The 25,822-nt window shown below is 36.3% G+C and overlaps 1 protein-coding gene across 5 annotated transcripts in view; it reads left to right on the forward strand.

Moving 5' to 3' along the window:
- Positions 1–25,822, forward strand: part of RPS6KA5 (ribosomal protein S6 kinase A5) — a 95,508-nt gene that overhangs the window by 26,746 nt on the left and 42,940 nt on the right. For 3 of the 5 annotated variants that reach the window (XM_075029979.1, XM_075029980.1, XM_075029981.1), the window contains 3 exons: positions 3,321–3,436; positions 4,230–4,337; positions 23,772–23,855. In XM_075029979.1, the coding sequence (XP_074886080.1) occupies positions 3,321–3,436; positions 4,230–4,337; positions 23,772–23,855 (308 nt within the window). Of the gene's footprint in view, positions 1–2,785; positions 2,846–3,320; positions 3,437–4,229; positions 4,338–22,949; positions 23,078–23,771; positions 23,856–25,822 lie in introns of those variants that run through there. The other 2 variants (XM_075029983.1, XM_075029984.1) reach the window with 2 other exon arrangements.

A 25,822-nucleotide genomic window follows, 5' to 3' on the forward strand; every position in this document is an offset into this window, starting at 1 on the left:
TTCAGGAGCTGGAAAACAGTATTAAAATCAACTCTAAGCCTTACTGCTTCAGGAAGCATTTGCTGCCAAAACTTTGTTATGAAACTATTTGATCTTTGAGTACTGAGATACTTGCATGTTTCAGTTTTTGGATGTTAAGAGGCAATTCAAAACCACACATTTCTGTGCTGAAAGTAGAGCTCGTTCATAAGGTTTGGTACCACTCTAAAATTAGAAATATTTTTACCTTTCAGATCAGCAGCAAATTTTGTGTTTGATATATAAGAGGTATTTGGAAGAAAATTACAAGCAATTTTTAAAGACTGCTTGCTTAGAGTATTTGAAAAGAAGAGGAAAATGAACGATCAAGTTAATGCTTGGATGCAAAATGCCTTTTGGTAGTGAATTATTTGAAGAAGTGAATGGTCCTGTAATTGAAGTACAAATTTTGCAATTCCTTTTAGCTCATAACTTCCATTTACGGAACCTTTATTAACAGGCTGATTTAGACATCAAATTAGTAAAACTGTATGAATGTTATACATATCTACACCACTGGCTGTCAATTCTTAGGAAGGTGTTCTATGTGCATACCTTAGTTTCATATACTAAGTGAGATAATACAGGTATCTGAGGAGCTCAAGCTTAAATGGAGTATTCACTAGATTCCTTTTGAAAATGAGTTGAATATTGTAATAAGGATTCTTACAAATTCCTCTGACTAAGACATTAAAGAAATGTGTAAAATATTGTTGCAGGCTGGAAAATGCTAAAGAGACAAAGAAAAGTTAGAAATACATTGATAGCTTTGATTCCTTCATGTTAACCTTTTAATAATTAAGATTTCATATTTTATTTTGGGGGGTATTTAACTTATTAATTAATAATTTGGAAAAACATTTGCAAGATTAAATGAGGAAAAATATAAACATGTCTTAAAAATATTATAGTATTCTTTAAATCCAGGTATTTTTGGCTAGAATGCAGTTTAGATCCAAACCAAAAAAACTCTCACACCTGAGGTTGATGTAGTTACTTAAAACTAAATACATAGTAATGGAGAAATTTAGATGACAAGGATAATTAGAAGGCCAGAAAAACCTCTTATGACAGGAAGATTAAAAGTGTGACATTATATTCTCATAAGAATCGAAAGGAGGGAGCCCAGTAGTTCTGAAGAACATTACATAGCAGATAGTGCAGACTGGGCACATGCCCACCATAACACAATGTTAAGGTGATGTTTAAAGCAAGAAATTCAAAGCTGATGTATAATTAAAGGCTTTTCATTTTGTTTTGTTTTCCCACAAAGGCTGCATGAACATGAACCTATTCTTAGGTTGGAATATTATGTTAGAATATCAGTTGGGCACAGAAAGGTCCTTTTTTCCTTCTTTTCTAGCAGAAAATGGGAATAATTAGAGGGGTTTAAAAATTTCTTTTAATCACTTTTTATAACAGCAAAAATCTCTTCTACCTAACATGGCCTAAAGCTACCTTATAATTCAACTGGGCTTCACACCCTCCCTGACAAAATAACTATTTGTTGCAAGTTTTTTTATGTCTATTATGTAAATCTTTGTAAATCACTTCTTTGATTTTTGGAATTAATGTGTTTCAGAGGCTTCTGAATTTTTGGAAACCAGTCTCTGCTTTTGGTTTTGTACCTAGCTGAACTTGGGGTATGAGCAACATGTCATTTCAGTTTCGAAAGATTTTAGAATTGGAACCTCAGTGCAATATTTAATACAATTCTTTGTGCCATCAGATTACATAGCTGTATGAGTTTAGTCTGGATCAGGTGCAGACATGCAGCTGCATTTCTGCCAAATTTCTAGAATACAGGGTTTGGAGTTGATTCCAGTTTTTAGGTTTACTATAAGCTGTGATTGAAAGAACAAAGTATTGCATCCATGTGAATACCTGTTCTATACAAAGCTTGTCACATGAGGTTAGCCTACTAATACTTTAAAAAAAAAAAAAAAAAATCTGAACTGTCAGATGGACTTTATATTCAAGTAATTGATACAATTTTTTTTTCCCCATTGTCAGTGGTGCATTTGATCTAACACCAAGAATTTGAAGGCTGGTTGTTTCATTGGACTGCGGTTAGTGTTATAACCTGAAAAGAATTAGGCTTGTTCTGCCACTCCTGTGGCACCTTTGGTTTATATTTGTCACAGTCCTTAGAACGGTGCCTGGGATTTCAGTTCTTACCTTGTACTAAGTTAGCAGTTCTGATTAGAAATATTTAAAAAAATTGTTTGTTATCTTTGTTTTCTCCATGATTAGAATGCTGAAGGTTTTTTGGAAGAAGGAAGCAGTTGTAAAATAGGGGTTATTTATACTTTATTATAATCTTTTTCATATGCTTACTGATCTAGATAAATAATCTTCCTCATGTTGTTTGACTCCACTAATAATCGTTCCCAAACAGAGAACTGGAGAACTAAAAAAAGGAGAGAGATCAAAATGTCTATAACTTGTATATATGCTTTCTCCTTTGAAATGTTAACTTATAATAGGATTGGACCTTTTTAATAGATTTACATATTATACCAGTGAACCTGTAGAAACCATATTCAAGAAAATGTTGAGTAAGATGTTGTGGGGCATGTTCCCTGCTCTGTATTTGTAGAGCTGAAATACAATATGGGGGCTGTGGGGTTGCAAAATAATGGCTTGAATGTATGCTGCTAGCCTAAACAGCTCTACTTCTAACGTGTTTGTGTTGCAGTGGAGCTCTGTTGTAATAATTACTTTCTTTTTCCCCCTCCCTGACTGTGGGAAAACCCTTGTGTCATAGACTGCAAAGAATGAAAGTGTGGTTTCCATGAGGGAATGTTTGTGGAAATAATCTCCTCCAGTAAGTTTTGCCATCAAAGTTCCCCTTGTGAAGGGTAAAACTTGTAATTGCCCATAGCTGATTATTTCACCTAATACCCGTTTTCTGAATTGCCTTTCTCTATGTCAGTCTGCCTTGTACATTCTTACGAAATGCTTAAGAGCAACGAATATTCCGTTTGTAGATATCATTTGTACTTCTTTCTTTTCATATTCCTAAATAACTAAAAGACAGATTTTGCAAAAAATAGTCATCTTTATAATTTATGGATATATGAAGCTTATTTTACGCTTTTGCTACTTGTCTAAAAGTTGGTTGTGTTCTTCCGTCAGTCCTCTAAGAAGGAAATTGAGTATTGTACATCATGACTTAAAATAAAGTAAAAGCTTCTGATCCCAGAACATCTCATTTAATAACTTAGAAAGTACCTATTAATATTCCAATAAGAAAATTAAGTTGTCAGTGAAATTATAAGGTTCTTTGTTCTGCTTTTTAGACTATATAAATGGAGGAGAATTGTTTACTCACCTTTCACACAGAGAGAGATTCTCAGAAAGCGAGGTGCAAATTTACATTGGGGAAATCGTTTTGGCACTTGAACATCTCCACAAGGTAAGGTAACTTTATCCTAGTGCTGATTTTGTGGAACTACAGCTGTATTCTTGTCACATCATATAAAGTTAGTAAGGAGAACTATATTTTTAGATTGTTTTAAATTCAAAGTAACTTTATCTGGCAATGAGACGTTAGTTGTATAATTAGAAATACTTCCCAGTGAAGTATCTATTCATGTGCACCAGATTAAGGCTGCAAGTTTTTGTCTGCAGTGTGAAGAGTGGTGTTATTGACAAATGATGGTTAATTTTTAGTAATCCTTATGAAATGGTGTATATCAATAAAACTAATTTTTAGTCAACGTGAACAGTGTTTGGGTTGCACTTTTATTCAGTTGTCCTTGTTTTGATAAAATTAAACAGCAGAGTTCTGAAATTTTGGCACAACTGTGGACAAGAGAAGTGTTACAGTTTTCAGAGGTAGTTAAGTACATTTGTTGACAATTACAAAGCATGCATGTATGGTCTAGAACACATTACAGAAGCATCCATTTTCATTCTTAATGAAAGCTGACCTGAGTTTTGCACTCAACAGCAAGTGTTCAGTCACTTTTAGATTCAAAGGATATAGTATGTCCTTCAAGACATTAATGCACAGTGTAATTTCTGGGAATTTTTAAGTCACTCAAAGTTATTTCTTCAAAGGCATTTTGAAGTTGACCTTTTTGAGTGTAACTTTCAGGTGTCAGATTAATAATGGGAGTTTTGCTAGCTTCGTATTTAAATACAATCAACAATGTCTCCTTGATGTGGTTACACTGACTTGGAAATACTTTTTCTTCTGTTTGCAGTTGGGGATTATCTATCGGGATATAAAACTTGAGAATATTCTCCTCGATTCTGATGGCCACGTGGTGCTGACAGACTTTGGTCTGAGTAAGGAGTTTCTTACTGATGAGGTGAGTATTTGAATCTCCAGTAAGTGTGGACAGAATCCATCAAGATCACAAAGTCAGATTCTGTCTCATTGAAATCATAAACACATTTGAGAGGGGAGGAAAAACTGCCTTCTAGACTCTTACTTCATAGAACAAAATCTAGTAGTCTGTTTTACTGGATTTTGAGCTTTCAAATCATTGGTCTTTGGCCTGCCAGTGTTGTCAGACATTTTTGTCTGTTCTAGTTTTCCCTGACATGCCTTCATGCTCCCTCCTGCTGCCCTTTATGTGAAAAATGAGAGATCCACATAAGTCTCAAAAGCCACTTATAATATAATTTCCAGATGCCTTTTTAAAAATGCTAGACTGTGCTAATACTTTGCAGTGACTAGGCAAATGGTATGCTATGACTCTTCTTTATGCTAATAATAATTAATGTATTATTATCTTGTCTCTTTCTCATATCTTTGTGTCACTTCTGATAAGCTTAATTGCAAGCTTTTAGGATAAAAGCTTATCTCTTATTAAATATGTGCATAGTACCTAACATAGTGATCTCTGACTGTTGACATTAGTTGTTAATTACTTGTAAGGTTCAGTTTTTATCTCCAATGTTTTTTAGATTTCAGAGAGTTAAAATTGCGCAGGATTTTACTTCTGAGAGAACTTAAAAATGGCTGTTTTTTGGCTTTCACTTTAGGTATCAGAGGTATTGAAATCTGGGACTGCAGATCTAAAAGTCTTTGTTACAAGCAGCAAAGGGGTTTTCTAAAAATAGGTAACTGGTAGTTTCCTCTAGAATATTTGCATTTCAAATGGAGTCTGGTAGGATTCGGGAGGTACCATTTTAAGAGCTATGCAACGTTACTTTCTGAAGCAGGGAAATAGTACAGATAATGTTAGTATATTCCTTTTAAATTATAGCATGAAACCAAGAGGAGGTTCAACTGGCATGACAAGGGATTAGCAGCAGATTTGCAGACCAGTGCAAGAGAGGAAATACAGAGACACACAGTTTTCAGCAGGAAAGAGTGATAGTAAAAGGTGTGGCTAGGAAGAGTAGGACCTGCTTAGAGTTGAGAGAAGCTGTGCTGGGCAGAAAAGATGAAGTACAGTACATGGAATGGTATTACTGCACCGATGTGAGAGAAAAGGAGCAGTACTCCAGACTTTGAGCCAAAGCTGAATGAAACTGAAATCTTCCCTGTGATAAGAATGTCAAAATGAATCAGGACCTTCTTTAAGTCTCAAAACAGTTGGTTTTAGGAAATATATGTATTTTTCATCTGTGCTCACCTTCAGGACATCTTTTACAAGCAAGGAAAGGGTAGGACTTGGATAAGCATCAGAGATGCCTGTCTGCTTTTCCCACACTCTGAATCAGATTCCTCTTTCTCTAGTCATTAAATAAAGCAGTCTTGCTTCTTGGTCATTTAATGTTGGTTCCTCTGACTCTAATGCATTCTGATTTTAGTATATACCTCAGAAATCTCTTAATTTATTTTTTTCTCATATTCTCCTTCATGTTTTATATTTGTCTTACCTGTCAAAAAACTCAACATCTCTAGTGTTTTTTTAAGGAAAAAAGTAATTGCAATTGTATTGTTCGCTTTCAAAATCTGAGAAATTATCTGCACTTGACTACAGTTTTCATGTGTGCTATTGTAATTTAGCTACTGAACCTAAACATGATTAGAATGACCCATTCACACATAGAAATTGACATTTCATATTGTATTTTCTGTAGACTATTCAACTACTACTGGAACACTTACAATTCACATTACAAAAAACACTCACACTTCTGAACCAATGTACTCACAAGAGGTAAAATTTGCCTGTATCACTGCATAGCTTTATATTTGTTTTCATGCTCATTGGGTAGCTCTTTTAAATAAAATTACACAACTGCATGTCAGATAGGAGTATAACATTTGCAATTTAATCAGAGCAGTATGATTTCCTTTCTCCCCCTTCCTTCATGCTTCATCCCTGGCCCACCCTGCTTCTTGCAAGAACTTTGACATTAAAAAAGTATACTTATGCAAGTGGAATTTATTCTAGTAGCCCCCCTCTTTGGATTGTATTTTCTGAAACAAGATATATTGAGGTTAAGAATGTATAAAAAGCATCAGCAATTACAAGTATGTGTTTAGAATTCTTATCAGAGAGAATTCTTTACCATGTATTTATGAATTTCGGATGGCTTTGTAGTCAGGGATACTTGCTAGGAAACATCATAGTTCAATGTTTTTATTATCTTGGCTTTAATCTGATGGTTGTTAAATATTTCCAGGTACCTGAGCAAATATAGAATCTAACAGAAGTTGTTTTATAATAAAAAGAGTGTACTCTTTCTTGACTGTAATAACTATAGCAGATTAATTGACTATTCAACAACGAAGAGATGGGAAGCTGCTTTTCCTAAGCACTGTTTAAGTGAAAGAAAGCAAATCCATGTGACTTCTAGGAAAACAGAAACCTATTGATTTCTGCCGTGCAGCTGCTGAAGCACAAGTGTGAAGACTGCATTGTCAAGTATCCTCTTCGTTTTACAATTATTATGTGAAAATGCTTATTATATGCAAGAGTTACAAATCCAAGCTGAAAACGGTGTGGTTTTAAGAGCTTTGAAGCATTTTATGCTACTGTTCTGCTTAAAACTGAAATTTGTCTTGTACAGGTGAAATGGCAGTCTGGTTTTGCCTTTGTTTTATCTTTAAAATGAAGTCCCTATGCTTGTATTTGCATGCAAAAAGAAGAAATAACCTGACTGGAATAAAGTAGTTGAATAAAAATGAATTTTCACATAGGATAGGTCAGTATTACAAGGTATTGAGGTATGAAATGACTTCGATAGTCAAATTTTATTTAGTATCTCATGAAGACCTACAGTTTGACTAGCGTAATGACAGAGTGGGATTAGGTAAGAGATTGAGATTGAAATGAATAGTAACTTTTTAGTTATTAAGTTTTATGGCATTTGTATTCTTAGCCTCATGATGAATTTAAGGCTAGTCTTTCGGATTTTTAATGCTCAATGGAATTGCAAAGAAAATCGGGGTAAAAAAGACACTTTTTAGCCTTATGCTTTCATGCATCTCAGTTGAGTTCCTGTCTAGCTGGGATGTAGAATATATTTGCACATGACATTAATATAAATTATTATCGGGGGTGGGGGGAGTTGATAGGACTGACAGACTTTGTATTGAAACTTATACAACACTGTTTTGTTCATTGCATAAGTGCAGTCACTTTGCTATTTTTTTTCAAGGGTCGTGCATTTCATTTGCCTTTAAAAAAAACAAAACTCCTAAACATGTTTTTTTTGTTGTTGGTTTTTTTTTTTCCCCATCTTATTTCTTGTGTAGTATCTCTATCTTCTGGATTGTGGCTTAGGCATATTTTTATCTCATTAATAGCTCCACTTGTATGCTGGAATTGTTTTGATTTGGTTAATATCATCTTAACATTGTTATCAGGTCTGGTCTTCATTTTAATATTTATTGTTAAAATGCTACTTAATATTTTAAATTTTTTTTTCCCCACTTCCTTTAGTTTTGTAACTACACTAAAATTATAAATATAGAGATCTTTACATCTTAGAAAAAATAATCTGAACACATTCATTGAATTCTTGTAGTAGTAATCTATTCTATTGGACCATGCGTAACAATTAACAATTTTCTTGGTAATTTAATCCCATAAAGTACAATTCCTTCCAGAGTATGGTGAAGTGCTCAGTTCTTCTGCACTGGTACACATCTTCTGCATTAGCTAAAGTTTGTTTTGAAGTTTTGTGTTTGCTTAATGAAGTGTAAAAAAAATTATGTAGTAAATACTGAACGTTGTCAGTCTTCAAACAATGTATCTGAGAGTGTACAAATGCCTTAATAAATAAGAGTAGATATTTTGTGTGAGGGATGATTGAATTGTCATCTAAGTCAGTTGGATGAATATCTGTGTACTTCTGTCTGATGTGTAGAATGAATAGTTCAGATATAGTATTTTTTTCCTATCTGAAGATCTCTTGATCAGAGTTGCAAATTTAGTTATAACTGTCAGATGCTTTTCACTGTTGAATTGTTGTTTGTTTTTGTTTATTAGCTGGTTGAGTAAACATTTTGTTCTGGAAAGAAAGTTAGTATATAATTTTAAAAGATTTTAAAGGAAATTTCTTTAAAGGAAAAATGATAAAAAGGTGCTTAGTCAACTATGGATTTTGATAGATGAAATAGGAAGAGATTTGTACACATTCTGAGAGCAGTTTAAAGGTAGTCCAGAACAGAGGGAGGTGACTACAACTTGACTCTTGTTTAGTGCTGTATGAACTGTCATCTCACTTGAGTGACCTGGCACATAAGCTGTGCATTTAACTTTAAAAGACCCTTTATAATTGTCTAATTAAAGTAGTAATGTCTGATCATTGAAATTTGATAGTGCATCCTCTGAACATTGAGCATCCTCTTGTGAAGATGAGTTAGAATAATTCATACTGTGGATGACTGTTACTGTATCTGCTTGCTTTTTATTTAAAAAATTGTTCAGTGATGTAGACATAGCATATTTATAAGGAGTAGATTTACACTTCTGCAAAGAGGAAAAAGTAAGAAAGAGTAAACTGAAGTTACGCCACAGAAGTGAACATTGGTTATAGATCTGTGTGGACAATTAGACATTATTTCCCTTATTCTGGAAAAGGAAATGAAATGATGGCAAACCCTTTTTGCTTTAGTTGGTGTACTTCCGTTGGTGTTTTAAGTGTCCTGAAATTGAATATTGAGAACATACCAAACACTCTAAAGGCACATAACTGAACTGGACTCATTCAATTGCAAAATCATCAGCGATCAGATGACTGTTCATGCCTTAGCCCAAGAAGTATCCCTTTTTCAATGCTTATCACAAAGATGATTGTGCTTTCCCAGCATGGAGCAGTAATGTAGAAGACTGGAGCACAAAATACATTCTGCCCAGATTTTTATGCCAAAATCTCAAAGTGCCATGAAGAATTTTTGCAAATGAGATCATGATTTCTTACAGTGACTGTTCTACGGATACTGTTTTCTTATTGTAATATACCACTTAAAAATCACATTTTGGGGAGAAATACTGATCTGTGTGTTACATAGCCTGGTATGTTCTATCAAATCTTAGAATAATATGTTGCTAGTCAACCTGGGAAAATTTTATTTGTTTTCCAAGGGGAAAAAAAAAGTAACTTTTTGAGTGAAAATGCTGCCATCCTCAATATTTTTTTTCTCATAGATTTATTTTTAATTTTTTTTTTTTACTTTTTGACTTACTGTGGATACTTAACTTCAATGAAACTTGGGCGATCAGGTGTGAAAAACTTATATGACCAGAGACTCATGGCCATATGAAAATTAATTTAGAACCAGATGGATTGCATTTGAGCAAAATTGTTTGCTCCTACTCCTCTACCTTTTACATCTGGTGCTCTCTGATACTATAAATGTTTATTTGGCATCTCCTATGCATTTTTTTCTTTACATTCTCTTTTTTAAAAATAACTTTTGAAGGCTTGCAATGGCAGCTAGTAGAATTCTTCACAGAATTGGTATTCTTTTATACCTTGTAATTTTGTCTCTATTTGAAGAAAGAGGATTTTTTCAGGTTTTGCTTTGTATACAGTTCTCTCTTTTGGTACCGTTACCTCTCTCTTCTCAAAAGATGATGCTTTAGAAAACAGTCTTCAAAAAATTGGAATTTTGAGAAGAACCTAGTACAGAACATTCATCTGGGGTGACAGTGGTACATACTTGCATTCTTCCCACACAATAATGTGCTCTTTCTGCCTGCAGAACCAAGACTTTTGTCTTCTTTTTCTCTTAGTTATTTGATTTACAAATCCATTCTCAGGATCTGGCTTAAAGAATTCCTTGCAGAATTGCAATTGTGTTGCACTGCGAAAGCAAACATAGATTTGTGTAAATCTGTGAAAAGGGTTTCTTGAACTTCCACTCAACATTCGATGAGGGCATAGCCTTGCATTGAGTTATGTTTTGGGGCCACAGCTGTAGAAGTCGCATGTTTCTTGGCTGGCATGCAGTACCAGGTTTAGCTGTTGTTGCTCTCCCTTTTAAGTGTCTGTTCTGCTGGCAGCTGCTGGCAGGCAAATCTCATTCTTGCTTGAAAAATTCAGTAGCCTGATTCCATGTCTGTTTTGGAAGCAGAAGTCACAAGTGTGTCTAGCTCTGGAATGAAGTATAGTAACCAACATGGTATTTTGACTTAACTTCAAGTAGGAACAGCCACCAGGGTAGGATTTTTAATTAAATTCAGATGACCTTATAAATTTTTTTTAATTCTTCTTGAGATGACGCTTCAAACTAGTGGACCTTTGATCTGCCATATTGCAACCATTCTTGGTCTAGTCTCAACCTTTACTTCTGTACTACAGTCTTCATTATGATTTTGTTGAATGCAGCAGAGCAGTCTGTCTAGTGTACCATTAAACATTTTTCCTGTTTTTGTTCTTCCTCCTCTGTCTCCTACAGAGATCATACTTTTGGTCCTGAGTAGAAGTTACAGCTACAGAAGCAACAGTCCACAGCTGAGAGGTCTTTTGGGTGAAGCTGTGCTCTTTCTGGTACGGACAGCTTAATTAGCCAGTGTTATATCTGGGTATTAGGATCAAAAAGGCTCCACAAGAATTTTTAAAAAAAAAAAAAAAAGAGAGAAAGAAGAAACCAGTCAGTCTGGCATGCACTTTGTTGGAACAGGATTTTTGGTTTTCATTTGAAATCTACATCATGTCTTTGAATTATGAGAGGGCTTTTCTGTCAGTTTTCATATGTGTTCCTAAATTGAGGCTATAATAGTTATTCTGGAAAATTAAAATGATGGCAAAGAATGTTACAGATCTGATTTCTATGGAAACAGTTTTGTTTTGTTTTTTCTTGGTGCATTTTTATTTTTGAGGTAAACATCAATAAAATCACTTCCAGATAGGATAACCTCTAAGGTTCACTGAAGGTGTAAGGCCTGTTTCTGCATGGAATTTAGGGTTTTCATTCTTTACTTGCTGTTTTTCTAAAATGCAAAATCCATTCAGCAGGTCAGCTTGTTAGTAGCACCTCTGCTATGTGGCCTCTACAGCGTTGTAAGTAAATTTCCACTTACAACAGTATTGTTTTTATTTATCCTATGGTCCTGGCTGTCTCATTAAAATTACCAAGGGCACTGTAATGGCTCAATCAATAGCTTATAGGCAGTTTGCTGATACCTGATGTATGAGATATTCTATGTGATACTGCTGAACTCTTCAGCTGCTTAAGTTCTTCAGTTTTTTGATATGTTTCTAGAGGATCTGTGGTTCTTGACTAGTTTGTCAGGGAGCAGCAGGATGGGGAGACTGCTCCCTGCATCAGTGCGAGCTGGGAGCTAAGACTGACAGCGAGGCAGGCATGGATCAGTATGCTCACTGACCAGTGGCACAATCCCACTCTTGCCAAACAAGTCTAGTGGCAGTTAGACATGCTCAGACAACAGTCTGGTGGTTATCAGACAAGCTTGTTCTAAGGACGGAAGCTTGAGGTCAAGCCAGGATTTGAAGGTGGATCAGGATCAGTGAGGTACACAGCCAAGTGCAGGCATATCTGCAGCACAGCTGACGCAAGGATTAAGAATGGAAGCCTGAATTTCAGCTCCCCACTGAAGGTGGAGGAGGCCCCTGACAAGGTTCCACACAGGTTACTCAGCTGCATTGTGTCAGTGTTGGTCCCGAGCACAGATGCCTTAACCCCTAGAATTGGGGAAGGAGGTAGCAGAACCTGTTGATAAGCTCAGGGCCCTGACGTGGTTATCCTAGGAAGGTTTTTTCACTATTTATGCTTGTAGCCAAAACTTAAGTTATGGCTTTCAGAACTCTAATTACATCTACTCACAGCTGTATGAAATAGCCACAGTAATGATAGTGTCCCTTGTATTGTAGAAATTCTGCTGTATTTTTTTTTCTGATTGGTATCATTTGCTATGCTACTGATGAAGCTCAGAGAGGGTCTAATTATTGCAACCTGGGAGTTAACTTTGACTTTGAAGTTTCTTTAGCAAAGGAAGAAAGACAACGGTGGACTTGAAACATTTGTTTAGAGGTACAAGCAGTTAAGGAAGGTAGTTTTACTCCAGCATGTTTTCCTGGGTTAGTCAAATGAAAAGCAACAGTGAGACTTCCCTAGCACAGAACGAATACTGGCATCTGTGCATTCCTGGAAATGATCTACCACTTCAGGTATTTGAGGACATTAAGAAATGGATTATATGTTGCTGTTGAAAGGACAAGAAAATTATTTCATTTGATAACGTTTATCAAGTGAAACTCTTTAGGTGGGCCCATACCCATAGTTAAGTCTGAGTCTTACTCCTGAATGCAGTATATATACTTTCTAGCCTTCATTGTCTGAATTTGTTTATTTCTCAATGAATTACTTTTTTCTTCAGTGACCTAATAAAAATAGTAGAATGAGTGATGCTTCTGTCAATTTGCAAATATGCATTGAATAAATTAAAATTATTAGAAGGGACATTTTAGTGTGTATTGTTTAAAATGTTCTTCCTTATTAACTAAGAAATTAGTAAAACCATAAAATAGAAGGGTCATTTGCCATACTATTGTGGCTGAAGCTATTCCTATTATACTGATACTGATAAATATGCACACTAAGAGATTGTAGGAACCTCACAAAAACACACTAGCGTTATTCTTCAAGAGGATTCACTCCCTGTTTAGTGTGTTTCCAGTACTGTTACCTCTTGCTGCCATTTTCTAGTTCTGAATTCGAGTCTGCTTTTCTGCCTTACCCTCTTGAGTGAGACCTTCTGTGGAAGCGTAATATGCAGGTTTCATTTGGGATGACTTGTTCATCACTGGTTGAAGTGTCACAGTCCTAGACAGGTGTCAGTTACAAGTATTTCTGCAAAGAGTGTTGGGACTTCTGCAAGTTCAATTTAATTAGTATCAGGAGCTGTTAAATACTCTGCTGCAAAGTTAGATACTTGGTATCTTTTGGGACAGTGTTGCTCTCCCACGCAATTTTTTTACTAAGTCTTCATGAGAACGCACTAGGGATGTTAGCTGCTATCATTGAACCTTCAAAACAGAATGATACAATCTATGTCTTTTGTCTGAGCAGACTGACTTTTCTTGTGCTACACTCTTGTAGCTGATGCAAAAGAAAGAGCAGACGTTACCACACAAAGTTAAGACTATGTGAGAAGAAGCATATGAGAAGTCATAGAAATTATTCTGTGGGTTTCCAGTTCAGAACTTGTATGAAACACTACTTGAGAAATAGAATTTTTCTTAGGTACTTTTCTTAGAACTTCCCCTCATGCAGCTTTAAGCCATTCCCTTCCTTCCTATCACCAGACACCAGAGAGAAGAGATCAGCACCTCCCTCTCCGCTCCCCATCACGAGAACATTGTAGACAGCAATAAGGTTACCCCTCCATCTCCTCTGCTCTTAGCCGAACAAACCTAGTACCCTCATCTGCTCCTCAAAAGTCATGCCCTCTAGTAGTCCTTTCATCATCTTTGTTGCCCTCCTTTGGACACATTCTAACATTTTTATATCCTTATATAGTGGAGCCTGAAACTGCACACAGTACTCAAGGTGAGGCTGCACCAGTGATGTGTATAGTGGGACTATTTTTTTTTTTTTTGACTTGTTAACTATCATGTGCTTAATGTACCCAGGATACAGTTGGTCCCTTTTTTCTACCCAGGCACACTGATGACTCATACTGAGCTTACCATCAACTAAAACCCCCAAATCCTTTTCTGTAGGGCTGTACTCCACCCTCTTGTCCCCTGATCTCTCATTGCAGGAAGGATCAACTGCCTCTAGTTTACTTCATGAGAGATTGGTTGATGTACCTAGGAAACATCAATCACTTCAAGGATGAAGGTTCTCTCTGTTTCTGCTTCTTGTAGTTTGTGGTATCCAGCAAGCAATCATCTCGGGTGAACTTCTTGAGAGCCAAAAGCACAACATCCCTGCAGATCTTATTTACCCTAGAACATAAGTTGGAAATGCACTATCTTGTGCAAGAATTGCAATACTGTGGTGTCAAAGAAATTTTAACATCTGCCATTCATTTCTATTCCATGTGATCCCTTCCCCAATTGTGCGTCGTTTCCTTGAGCAAAGGCATCTTTTTTTGGCATCTTTATCTCCCAAAAATGTACCACATGCCATGCACCTGGTAATATAAGAAGACTTACCCTCCATCAGAGAAGAAAACTTGAGTTGTAAATACTTAGGAATAACAATCAAGATTACAGATTTTCATGTGCTGGAATGTTTATTCACTAAATAGAATTCAAAGCAAGGTCTTTATATTGATCATAACTTTACCAGTTCCGAAAGGTTGGTTTGAAAATTTAAATCTTCTGGAGACTGGCTTTCTTTTTGTCATGTATATATATTACATGCATACTGTTTCCAGTTTGTTGTAGGAGAGAGGCATTTTCACAGAAGAGTAGTGGATTTTACTTGCAGCCCAGAGTATTTTATAGAAGTTGAAACATAGTAGTAGCTCACATGATTTATATGGTATACACTTTCACATGAAGTACAACCTGTTATGTGATTGCTTAAAGAGAAGACCCAAGATATGCAGTATTTCAGCTAAACTATGATTTTCATATGTTTGAATTTTCATCTATATACCTGATTTGAAAGCTGGTATGAGAAATTTACTACTCATGCAATAAGAAGGAATTGTCTTGACTTTAAGTAGAAAGACTGTATCTGTATTAGATTAAAAACCTTGTTTAAACTTGCTATGTGATTTCAGAGTACCTCCAACAACAGTTAAGCATTCCTCTTGTCTTGCAAGGTCATAACATTTTGAAACCCTCATAATGATGAGGTCAGATGAAGTGAATGAAGCAATTTTATTTGCCAACTAACAAGTAGGGACAAGTATAGGAATCTCACAAGAACATTGCTGAAATCTGTGGAAGAACCCAGCCAAAACATGCATAGTAATTCTATTATTTCTTCGTAACAAAAATGTGACAAGAACTTAGTAAGTAATTCTTGTCTGGATTGGAGAATTTTTCAGTGGACTCGTGGAGAATCAGTCCTGAGAGCAGGCCTGAATGCCTTCAGTGAGCTTCTGTCTGGCTACCTGGTTCCCCTCTGTTCCATTGTACCCCCTTGCTCTGTGTCACTAGGTGCTACTCAGTCACAGAGTTGTTGCTGACAGATGAAATACATGCCATCAGAGACTGCAACTCTGACTGTCCAACTATAGAGGTTGTCTTTGTGTTCTTTGGCCCAACAGCACTTAGTGTTTCTAGGTTTTGTTGTCATTTTTTAATATTGAATACACTAAAGGAGTAATTCTTAACCTATTTGATTATGTTCCTAGAATATTTTTTATGAATATGGAATGCAAGGAAATGAAAGTCTAAGCCAATTTAATAGCTGAGAGGTGCCCTTTCCCTAATACTGTGTAGTTTCCATTTCTTGAAATTCTTACACTAGAAATTATGTACTCTAGGGTTTAACCAAGCCTTTTGACCATATCCTACCATTGCTTCTATTAGCAAGAAATTCCTATTAAAGAACACATACACTATTAAAGAACGTTTAGAGAAAAGGAACTTTGGTTTTTGTTGGTTTTTTTTTTAAGTTGCATATTTCATTTAAGGAGTCAAGTTTCATGGTTCGAAGGAATATGTGACTAGTATGGTTTCAGAATCTGTCATATCTGATGTTCAGAGTAGTAGTCCAGCTCAGTTAAGAAGAAAGTATTTGTGCATTAAGTAGTTGGAGAACAGAAGAAGTCTGTTCTGTTTCAAAGGTGACCTTTCATGTAGTTGGAGAAGTGCGTCCTAATTGTGAATGCTGAAAAGAATGGCTTCAGTGAATACTTGGCTAATCCTCTGGCTAAAATATGTTTGCGCAAAGACTGTTGTGAATAAAATAAGCTGAAGGATTGTAGGACGCAAGTGTCTGTTGGAGCAGTGGCATGTGTTGTTTGAATGCAGTTCATCAAGTTGAAGTACTTCAAAGGCCATATACTTAAATGTTAAATAATATGTCTTCAAATGGCAGAATGACTGTGTTGAGACATTTGAATGCTTTCCGTATCTGCATTTACGCTTTGGAGATAAAATCACAAATTCTGAGGCATTTTCCCAAAGCAGTATTTGTATGGCAAATAAATGCTCTCCTTAAGCTTGGTGCACATGTATAGAACAGTGTACTGAGTATGCCTCAGTGTTCTGAGCCAGATAGTCTAGATAGAGCATCTGCTTATTCTTTGCAGGTGTGGAGTTTGTTTGTTTGTTTTTGTTTTACCTATGTTAGTATTCTGTTAGCTAGTTTTATCTCAACTCACCCTTTCCAGCATTCACACTTCTGTAGTCTTCCTTCATGTTCTTGTTTGGGTGCTTTGCTTTGATGTGTGTTTTTGTTCCCGAGGCCTCTGAAATGATCTTGTGGGTTCTTAAGACTTTGTTTGATCTTTTTTTTACTTTTGTTTTTGCTCCCATTTTTCCAATGGTATGCTCCAGTTTGCTCAGTGTGTCTCTTATACCAACAGCCAATTTCACAGGTTGGGTGCATTTTGTGCTTGATGTTTGTATAGATTGTATGCTTCTCTTGATGTAACTCCTAGTTACCTGCAGAAGTCTAAACAGAAATCTTATTTTCTTTAGTACTCAGCAGCAACATACTGATGACACCACTGACTCAGGAGGTACTCAACACATCATCCCTTGCCTGCTTGTCTTGAACCTTTCAATATGGGTTGTGTCCTTTTGCTCTGGGGCTGCTTTGGAGCTCCAAAAGCTGTTCTCTGTACTTTTCTTCAAGCTGACTTGGATGCCCTGTCTGCCATGCTATGACTAAGTATGACAATCGCAAGATGTACTATCCAATTATGCAGATTTCTGTTTCCAGAGGGTATGGTTAACTTGATTATTTTTTTTTGAGTCCCTGAACTAATTATGTTATCTGCTTATTGAAGGGAGCTATTATACCATGTAAAAGTCCCTTGGGATCTTGTCCTCTGCTCTAAGAAGATTTTTTTTTTCTTCTTTGCAAGTACTAGTTTGGCCCTGACATTCAGACAGTTGTCTGCCTGTGTCGTCCTAGCTCAAGATGTCATCAGCCAAGTATTAAAACACAATTCATTTCTCAGATGCAGATCTTTGGGTGCATGTGATAAAATAATGCAGGCCTTTACCCCTAGGTGTTGGGAAACACACATCTTGAATCTGTGTGTCTGTTTCTTTGCCCAGTTCCCATGCCCTTTTGGATGTGTTAGGACATTGAATCAGACATTTTCAATGCACGTGGACTGTGTGAGTTTTTTGTGGCCCTGGAAACTAACACTATCCTTCCAGCACAGTAACTACTTAAATCAGACATAATGGAGTAGGCCTTTGTTCAAATAGTTGGCTGCCAAAAGGCAGTTTGGCCCAGTAGAGATGAGCCTTTTAGGAGCCTGTTGTGCATGTGTGATTCCTTGGCTCTCCTGAAGTCTCATCTAATTCCTGTGGTTCACTTTGGAATTACGGTTCTTGTCCCACATACCCTGTTATGACTTGCTGAACAGTAATGAGACTTAATAACTGTCTGAGCTGCCATTGCATATGTTGCTAAACTGAGTTTGCATTGCTGTAGACTAGGATGTGTACTCTCAAGGACACATCCCAGTATTATAGTAGTCACTGTTTCTCTGTCAGTCAGGCTTTTACTGTAGGTGTGGTGAGTTTGATTAGTCTCTACAGAGAAATGGAGTTTCTTCCTCTTGCTTTTCTTGCCACTGTTAACATGCTTTTTTTTACTTGATGAGGGAGCTCATTAGAGAACTCTGAAGGCTTAAGTCCTCTCTATCTTTGAGGAGAAAAGTTTAAGCATATGCTTTCTACAACTTCAGGTAGTTTCAAATGCCTGTCTAACATTCCTTGGTTATAAAACAGGGCCAAGTTATCAAATTGTTACCACAAGATCATCAAGAGCATGATTGTGCAAGACCTCAATCCATCTGTCAGCACTTCTGATTGAATTCTGGAGCTAGGTTTTTTGATCTCTGGAAATGGTATAATTGTGGTCAGCCTGCCAAGGTCTGTGTATATAGTCTAGCAAAGAAGGCACTGCTATGAATTTTTTTTTTTATTTTGGTGAAGTGATTGTCTTCCAGAACAAATGCTATTCCTCATTATACCTCTCCAACCTGGACAGTCACAGAATTCTAATTATCTGTCCTAAAGCTGCTCAATAGCTAGGTTCTGTCAACATTTCCTGGTTGGAAGACAAATTATGCCCTTTCTTTTTTGATGAAGGAAAAGGAAAATGGGATGTTAAAATAGATAATCTGGAGAACAGGCAGCAGGGGTCATACAGAAGTTGTATTGAAAGTGCCCTAGCAAGTTAAAGCATTTACATTTCACTAGGATGCTCAGATCAGTCAGAATGATTGCAAGGAACTCGGAAAGAGGGCAGAGCACTTTCTTTTTTTTATATTGCCATAAGTGAAGCGGAAAAAATTAGAAGTCTACCCCACGTATAGTACTAGAGTATTTATTAGAAACAAGTCTTGTCATACATGTAGGCATATCCACAGTGTCAGTGTGTAGCTCATCTCAAAGAATAAGTGTTAAGGGAATATAACTTGTTTTTCTAATTTAAGAGGGATGCTTTAACAAAATGAACTGCCTGGCTGTCCAGGTGAACCTATGTATGTTCATTGATCAGGAACTCTTAACAAAATTCTCTTTGTATCAGTGTCTTCATGAAAGTTGTCCCCTTATGCAGCTAACCAGTTTGAAGTAGCCACTTTGTACACCTTTACTAAAAACTATGCTGTTGCATAAACATTCAGGAATGATGATGAACTTGGTGAAGAAAAAGCAGAAATCAAAACCAGCTGTTGTGTCCAGGTTACCTGTAAGCATGGAAGCACTGCTGATTGGGAACAAACATAATGACGCTCTTTCAAAGACAAGGTCAATATTGTCATATTGAGTTATTAGAGATGGGTTAGCCACACTTCTGTTTCCTTCTGTTAGTGTCTGATTGCTTGCTGTTCTGCAACTCGGAAGAGGGAACCACAATGTTTAAGGCATGCATGCTGAGTGAGGGAAGAAGAATATGAGCATTCTGCATTGAGCAAAAAATTCTTAAGCTCAACTATTTGCAAGATGTGCATGTTCAGTGTGAATTCACCTGTAGGTAATCCAAGTTCAGTTGTTATTAAATAACTTCCTTTCTTGTCTTGCATCTCATAACATGAAAGTATTAATAATGTGGATTCCAGAATTTGGACTCATGTTATAAAATTGAATGAAATGTAAATTTGGGGAGGGGGGGAACGACGACACAAAATGGGGTTTGGTTGTGGTTTTTGAAATTCAGGGGCGGGGGGGGCTGCATACTCAATTTGTGAGTGAAACATGATTTCACAAATGAATGGTGAAATACAACTTACAGTGACTTTTTGTCACAGAAGCATGGAATGGTGGAGGTTGAAAGGGACCTGTGGAGGTCACCTGGTCCAACCCCCTTTGCTCAAACATAGTCACCTAGAGCCAGTTTCCCCATGACCATGTCCAGAAGCCTTTTCAATATCTCCAAGGAGGGACATTCTACCACCTCTGTGGGCAACCTATGCCAGTGCTTAGTCACCCTCACAGTAAAAAAGTGTTTCCTGATGTTCAGAGGGAACCTCCTGTGTTTCAGTTTGTGCCCATTGCCTCTGGTCCTGTCACTGGGCACCACTGAAAAGAGCCTGGCTCCCCCTCTTTGCACCCTCCCTTCAGCTATTTGTACACTTTGATGAGATCCCCCTGAGCCTTCCCTTCTCCAGGTGGAACAGTCCCAGCTCTATTAGCCTTTCCTCATATGCTTCAGTCCCTTAATCTTCTTAGTGGCCCTTTGCTGGACTCTCTCCAGTACATCCAGGTTTCTCTTGTACTGGGGAGACCAGAATGGGACAAAAAAGGAAACTGTTAATGGAGGTAACATTCTTTGAAAATGGTTTTAAACTCACATCTAATGCATCATTGTGGTTTAACCCCAGCCAGCAACTAAGCACCACGCAGGCGTGCGCTCACTCACTTCCCCCCCCACCCAGTGGGATGAGGGAGGGAACTAGGGGAAAAAAAGTAAAACTTGTGGGTTGATATAAGAACAATTTAATAGAACAGAAAAGAAGAAACTAATAATGATAATAGTAACACTAATAAAATGACAATAGTAATAATAAAAGAATTGGAATATACAAGTGATGCGCAAAGCAATTTCTCACCACCTACCGATCGACACCCAGTTAGTCCCCAAGTGGTGATCCCCCGCCTCCACTTCCCCCGGTTTATATACTAGATGTGACATCACATGGTATGGAATAGCCCCTTGGCCAGTTTGGGTCAGCTGTCCTGGTTGTGTCCCCTCCCAACTTCTCATGTCCCTCCAGCCTTCTTGCTGGCTGGGCGCGAGAAGCTGAAAAATGCTTGTCTTTAGACTAAATGTTGCTTAGCAACAACTGAAAACTTCAGTGTGTTATCAACATTCTTCTCATACCTAGCTCAGAAACATAGCACTGTACGAGCTCCTAGGAAGACAATTAACTCTATCCCAGATGAAACCAGGACATGCATAATAGTAAAGACTATTAGTGACTGCCTGTAAGAGGCATGTTTAGCAATGACAAATTTACATAAGTGCTCCTAGCAAAACTTAAGCCTATAAAAATTGTGTTCTGTAAGTAACAGCTAGATGTAGTTGTTGGGGCTTGTAATTTAACAAAACATGACATAAACAGAGGTGTCTAACAAAGAAGTACCCAGATTTTGTCACTTAACTGTCTGAAGTCAGGACTTCCTACAGCATCTTATGAAGGCAAATCTGTGTCAGTTTGTACTCAAGTCAGTATTCTTTTCTTTCAGACAGTTGGCTTTATTAATGTTCTGGGGAGTGCTGTAGTCCTCTGAGCTTTTTTTGTGTGGTTAAATAAGAAACTATAAATAGTTGGTATCGGTGTGTTTTTTCTTTATGGTCACCCTGTAACAGTCATAAACTGGTTCCAACAGGGCTTCTGGAATATGATGCTAGTGTATGTAATGACAAATCAGTGTTGATTATGAAGAAAATGCTCGGTGGGTCCGTTTTTTTTTTTCCTTGCCTAATCCTGAGTTCCAGTTTACTAAATTTCTTGCTAAGACCTCCGCTTGTGATAATCATCTGCTTTCTTCTTCCTGGCTCTGTTCAGCCTTGAATTTCAGCAGTAGGCCACTTACAAACTGAAAAGGAAGCAAGAGCTAAAGGATACAAGTACTTACTTATGTGGATTAGAAGTTGGGGTTTTTATAAACCTCATTACAAATATATCCCAGAGTGTTTTCAATTTATAAGTGCCTGTTTGTGACTTACGGTATGAGTTTTTCATATTAAAATTTAATTATAAGAAATTATTTTAGATGATACAATAATAAGTTTTTAAACCTCCAAAATTATTTTCAGGGTTGTAAACACTAAATTTTGTAAGGAACAAAAAAAATACCTCAGTCTTGAATTTAAGAAAGAAATAAAACTAATTTTCTAATATTGCTTCAGAAATTCCATCTTTCTTATTAAAAACTAACCTCATTGTAAAAGGTAAAAAGTAAACATAATAAATCAGAACCACCAATTATATATAGTAAGGATTGTAATTGTTCCTCAAAAGAGCTGCTACTGATAAGTCTGCATGTTTTGAAATGTTTTTAGTGGGCCTTCTCACCAGCAAAAGGTACCTGAGATCATAAGGGTTCTGCTGTACCACTGTACATGTTCATATACAACTCCCCAGTATGTTTCTTGTCACTGTAGTATCTTGTAGCGTAGCTTTACTACACAATGTGGAGACAAAAAAGACATCATTTTGTGGATTATTTGCTGAATTTGCAGCTAACTAAACGATAATAGTTTTCATCCATTTCTTTTGATATATTAGCATTATAAATTGTTTTAATAAGTCTCAGCTTGGCTGCATTATCTTTACTCTTTGGAGAGGTCGCAATTGAGGAACAGTTCCATTTTGTATTTTTTACTCCCTTTCCTTTTCCTTCTTCTCCTTCCCTCCTCCCTCCCAGCTGAAGGAAAAATGAACAGAGGGAATATGAATAGCTTTAGATTGGCTGATGCCAGGTTGGAGGTCTAGGAATTTCTGATTTTTGTTTTTGCTTTTTATCACGCTATTTTTCTTCTAGATAACAGGTACTGGAAAAGATAATCAAAGAGAAACAATAGTTGTGTCAAAAGAAAGTGGAATAATGAAAAGCTTATTATTTTATGGTTTTGTCTCAGAAGTTAATATTTCAAGTTAATATTTGAACAAAATGAGGCTTATAACTATTTTGAACTCAGAATTTTACCCCCCAAAACCAGTCACAGTATATGTATTTTAATAAACACAGTTTAATAATATGCTGTTGGACTGTTTAATTTTTATGCCTCAGGGTAGCACTGAGCATTATTTCTACTTTTAGAAGATTCCTCTCATTAGTGTAGTACATTCTCTTATATAGCACCTGTTTTAAACTCCAAATCTTAATCTACAAATGTAAAACCTGACTTTTGAAATATTTGCTTTTTTGAACACTCTTCTTTAAAGGACCTATCAGGATCTCTCCCCAAAATGCTAGAAGCTTGAAGGATAAGGGAGGAACAATGTTGCATGGCCCAAACACATGTGCTTTCGTCATTAGCAAGGTACAGCATGACCTCATGTTGACCTCAAAGGTAAATCGCTAACAGGGAACAATTATACATGCCTGTGAAAGCAGCTTAGTTTTGCACATAATCAAGACAATAACTTCAGTGTGTAGAATAAAATTAAATTTACAACTCTGTCTGTCTGCCTTTCTCTTTCTCTGTCTTGTCTCTCTCCGAGTCTCCTCTTGAGAGAATGTTGTGTTTTTTATATATGTGTGTGTTGCAAAATAAAATTACTTTTCTAGAGGTCATAATAAATTCCTAAATACTGGGAACTCAAAGGATCTTGTATCCAGTTTAGTCAAATTGTACATCTTACAATGAAATTGTCTTTTTAATGGAAAGGTTTCATTTGTTGTCTAGAGTATGATATTGCAGCCTTCAGAATGTGTGTCTATATTACCTTGGGGAATCATGTGTAGTTCTGAAATGTATAGATCATTTAGAGTTATGGGAAGGATTTTAAATATCAATATGTTAATTTTTGTGTGCTTATCTTAGACTGCCACACAAACCTATGACATTTTTTTGTAGAAGATTGTAAATATTCTGTAGCGTTATGTGATACATCTCTACATATGATGGAATATGATTAGCTAGCAGTTCTGAGCTATTTGGAGAAGAATTGCTGCCAGCATCTTGGAACTGTTAGCCATATCTGTCCCACATGATTTGTATAATATAATTGTTTGACATGAATTTTATTTTCTTTTTTTGCTAGAATGAGAGAGCATATTCCTTCTGTGGAACAATAGAGTACATGGCTCCAGATATTGTAAGAGGAGGAGATACAGGACATGATAAGGTATGTTCTATCTAAGTTTATTGCTGAAAAGAAATTAATTCTTTAGGCAACAGCTTGAGGGGTTTTTGTAAAATGCGATAGTGTCTTATTTAAACATGCCTTATTTTAGGTTGTCCTAAAATAGGTTATTGCCTATATTTAAAAACATCAATGTGATGAATTTTAGTTTTTAATCTTAAGTAAAAGGCATAGTTATAAAGGTACTGAGGCTCCTTTGTGTTCTATTCAGAATTTGTTCTAAACGTGCAGTGGGACAAAAAAAAACCCTTAGCTGACATTTCCTTTTAAATAAAAAACTAGTTCAGATTGGAAAAATTACTGTTGTGTGGCTAATCCTGGTACATTTTTTTAAATTGTAGATCAGGGAAATCTATTCTTGTTCTTGAAGTATAAAGTGGGTTATTAATGTTACTAATGTTATAAATGTTCTCCGATTGTAGAAATAAATTCTGTTTAGCTTAAGGCTCAAGTTTTATTCTGAATTAAAGTGTCAGTAGTTGACAGAATAGATCAAGACAACCATAATTCATAGATGATATTTGAAACCAAAAAAACCCTACTCCCCAAAAGAATTCTACAACTATTCCTAGATAAATTGTTCTGATTGCTCATTATACTGAGAAGTTTTGGAGAATATTTAATCTCTGGGGTTTTTTTGCTGTAGATTTGAGTTGACATGTCTTTCTATTGGGGATCACAGAATATAGTTGATCACAGTTCCTCTTAAACAGCCTTTTTAAGCACTTTAAGTGACTTTTTATGTCACTCTCCATCTCCTTTTTCTAGACTAACTGCACTCAGTCTGACTTTTGCCTAGGAAGGTTCTTTTTTCTCCTTCTCTATGCATTCTGCTTCTCTTTTGGTCTGAGTTTGCCTGTATATTTCTTCAGGTAGGGAGCACTGTAGTGGGCACAGTGTTTCAGCTAAGAGTTGGCAGTTTAAAGTACAGCAGAATGATTACATCCCTGATTCTTCTATTAAACATAGAATAGAATGTGCTTTGTCTTTCACTTAGTCATTGTCTCACACCTACTTGTATTCCACTATAACCTCTGCATCTTTTTCTACTGTACTGCTTGCCTAGTCATTATTAAAAATGGAATTTTACAAACTCAGGAGTAGCAGCTCTTTCCTGCACTCTATTTCTTAGTTTAGTCTTGCCAGTTTCAGAGCATATCTCCAATGTGGCAGTCGCTTTGAATTGTGATTCTGTCTTCTCAAGTGCTTAGAAATTCAATATTGTTGCTGATTTAAAGAGGAATCTCTGTTCTGTTCCCTTCAATTGGTTCTAATACTTAGATATACTGCAGAGCCATACAGTATTCTGTAAGAAATAGCTTCACAGTTTGATACTAAATGTTAGCTGATAAATAAGGCTGTTTTGCAGTTAAACTATGTGATGGTAATTGGTTACACCACACACTGTTTGCTTCACCATTGGCAATGTCATGTGATGCACTGTTAGGAGGTTTTTAGGGTATTTTATACTTGCTGCATATCTAGCAACTCAAAGATCTTATTTAAAAAAAAAGAGGAAATGAGACTGCTTTAGTATGCTATGCTGTCATTAGTCAATGTTTCTGATTTGTAATCTCTTCTAGATGGCTGTATTGTTTGTCTAAAAGACTTGCTCTAGTATTTCAGGGGTTTTTTTTTAAGTTTGATTTCTGATTTTGCAGATGCTCCTTTTCTTTTGGAAAAATATATGCCAAGAAAAAATTCTTCTTTGGGATTTTCTCTGATCATTGTGTATTTGCAAAGATAATTGCTAACAGTACAGAGACTTCTTCAGCTAGTTCTTCTAGACAGTCCTGGCTGAATATATGAAACATCAGATTTTGTGTATCTTGAAGCAAAAAACCTAAAACATGAGGCCAAATTGTCATAATTTCACTAATTGTCTTCTGTTACTGTATTAATGTTGTCAATACAAGTAAAGCAGACCTTCAGTTTCATTGCTTTGCAAA

The sequence above is a fragment of the Buteo buteo genome, chromosome 6, assembly GCF_964188355.1.
Source record: "Buteo buteo chromosome 6, bButBut1.hap1.1, whole genome shotgun sequence".
Lineage (NCBI taxonomy): Eukaryota > Metazoa > Chordata > Aves > Accipitriformes > Accipitridae > Buteo > Buteo buteo.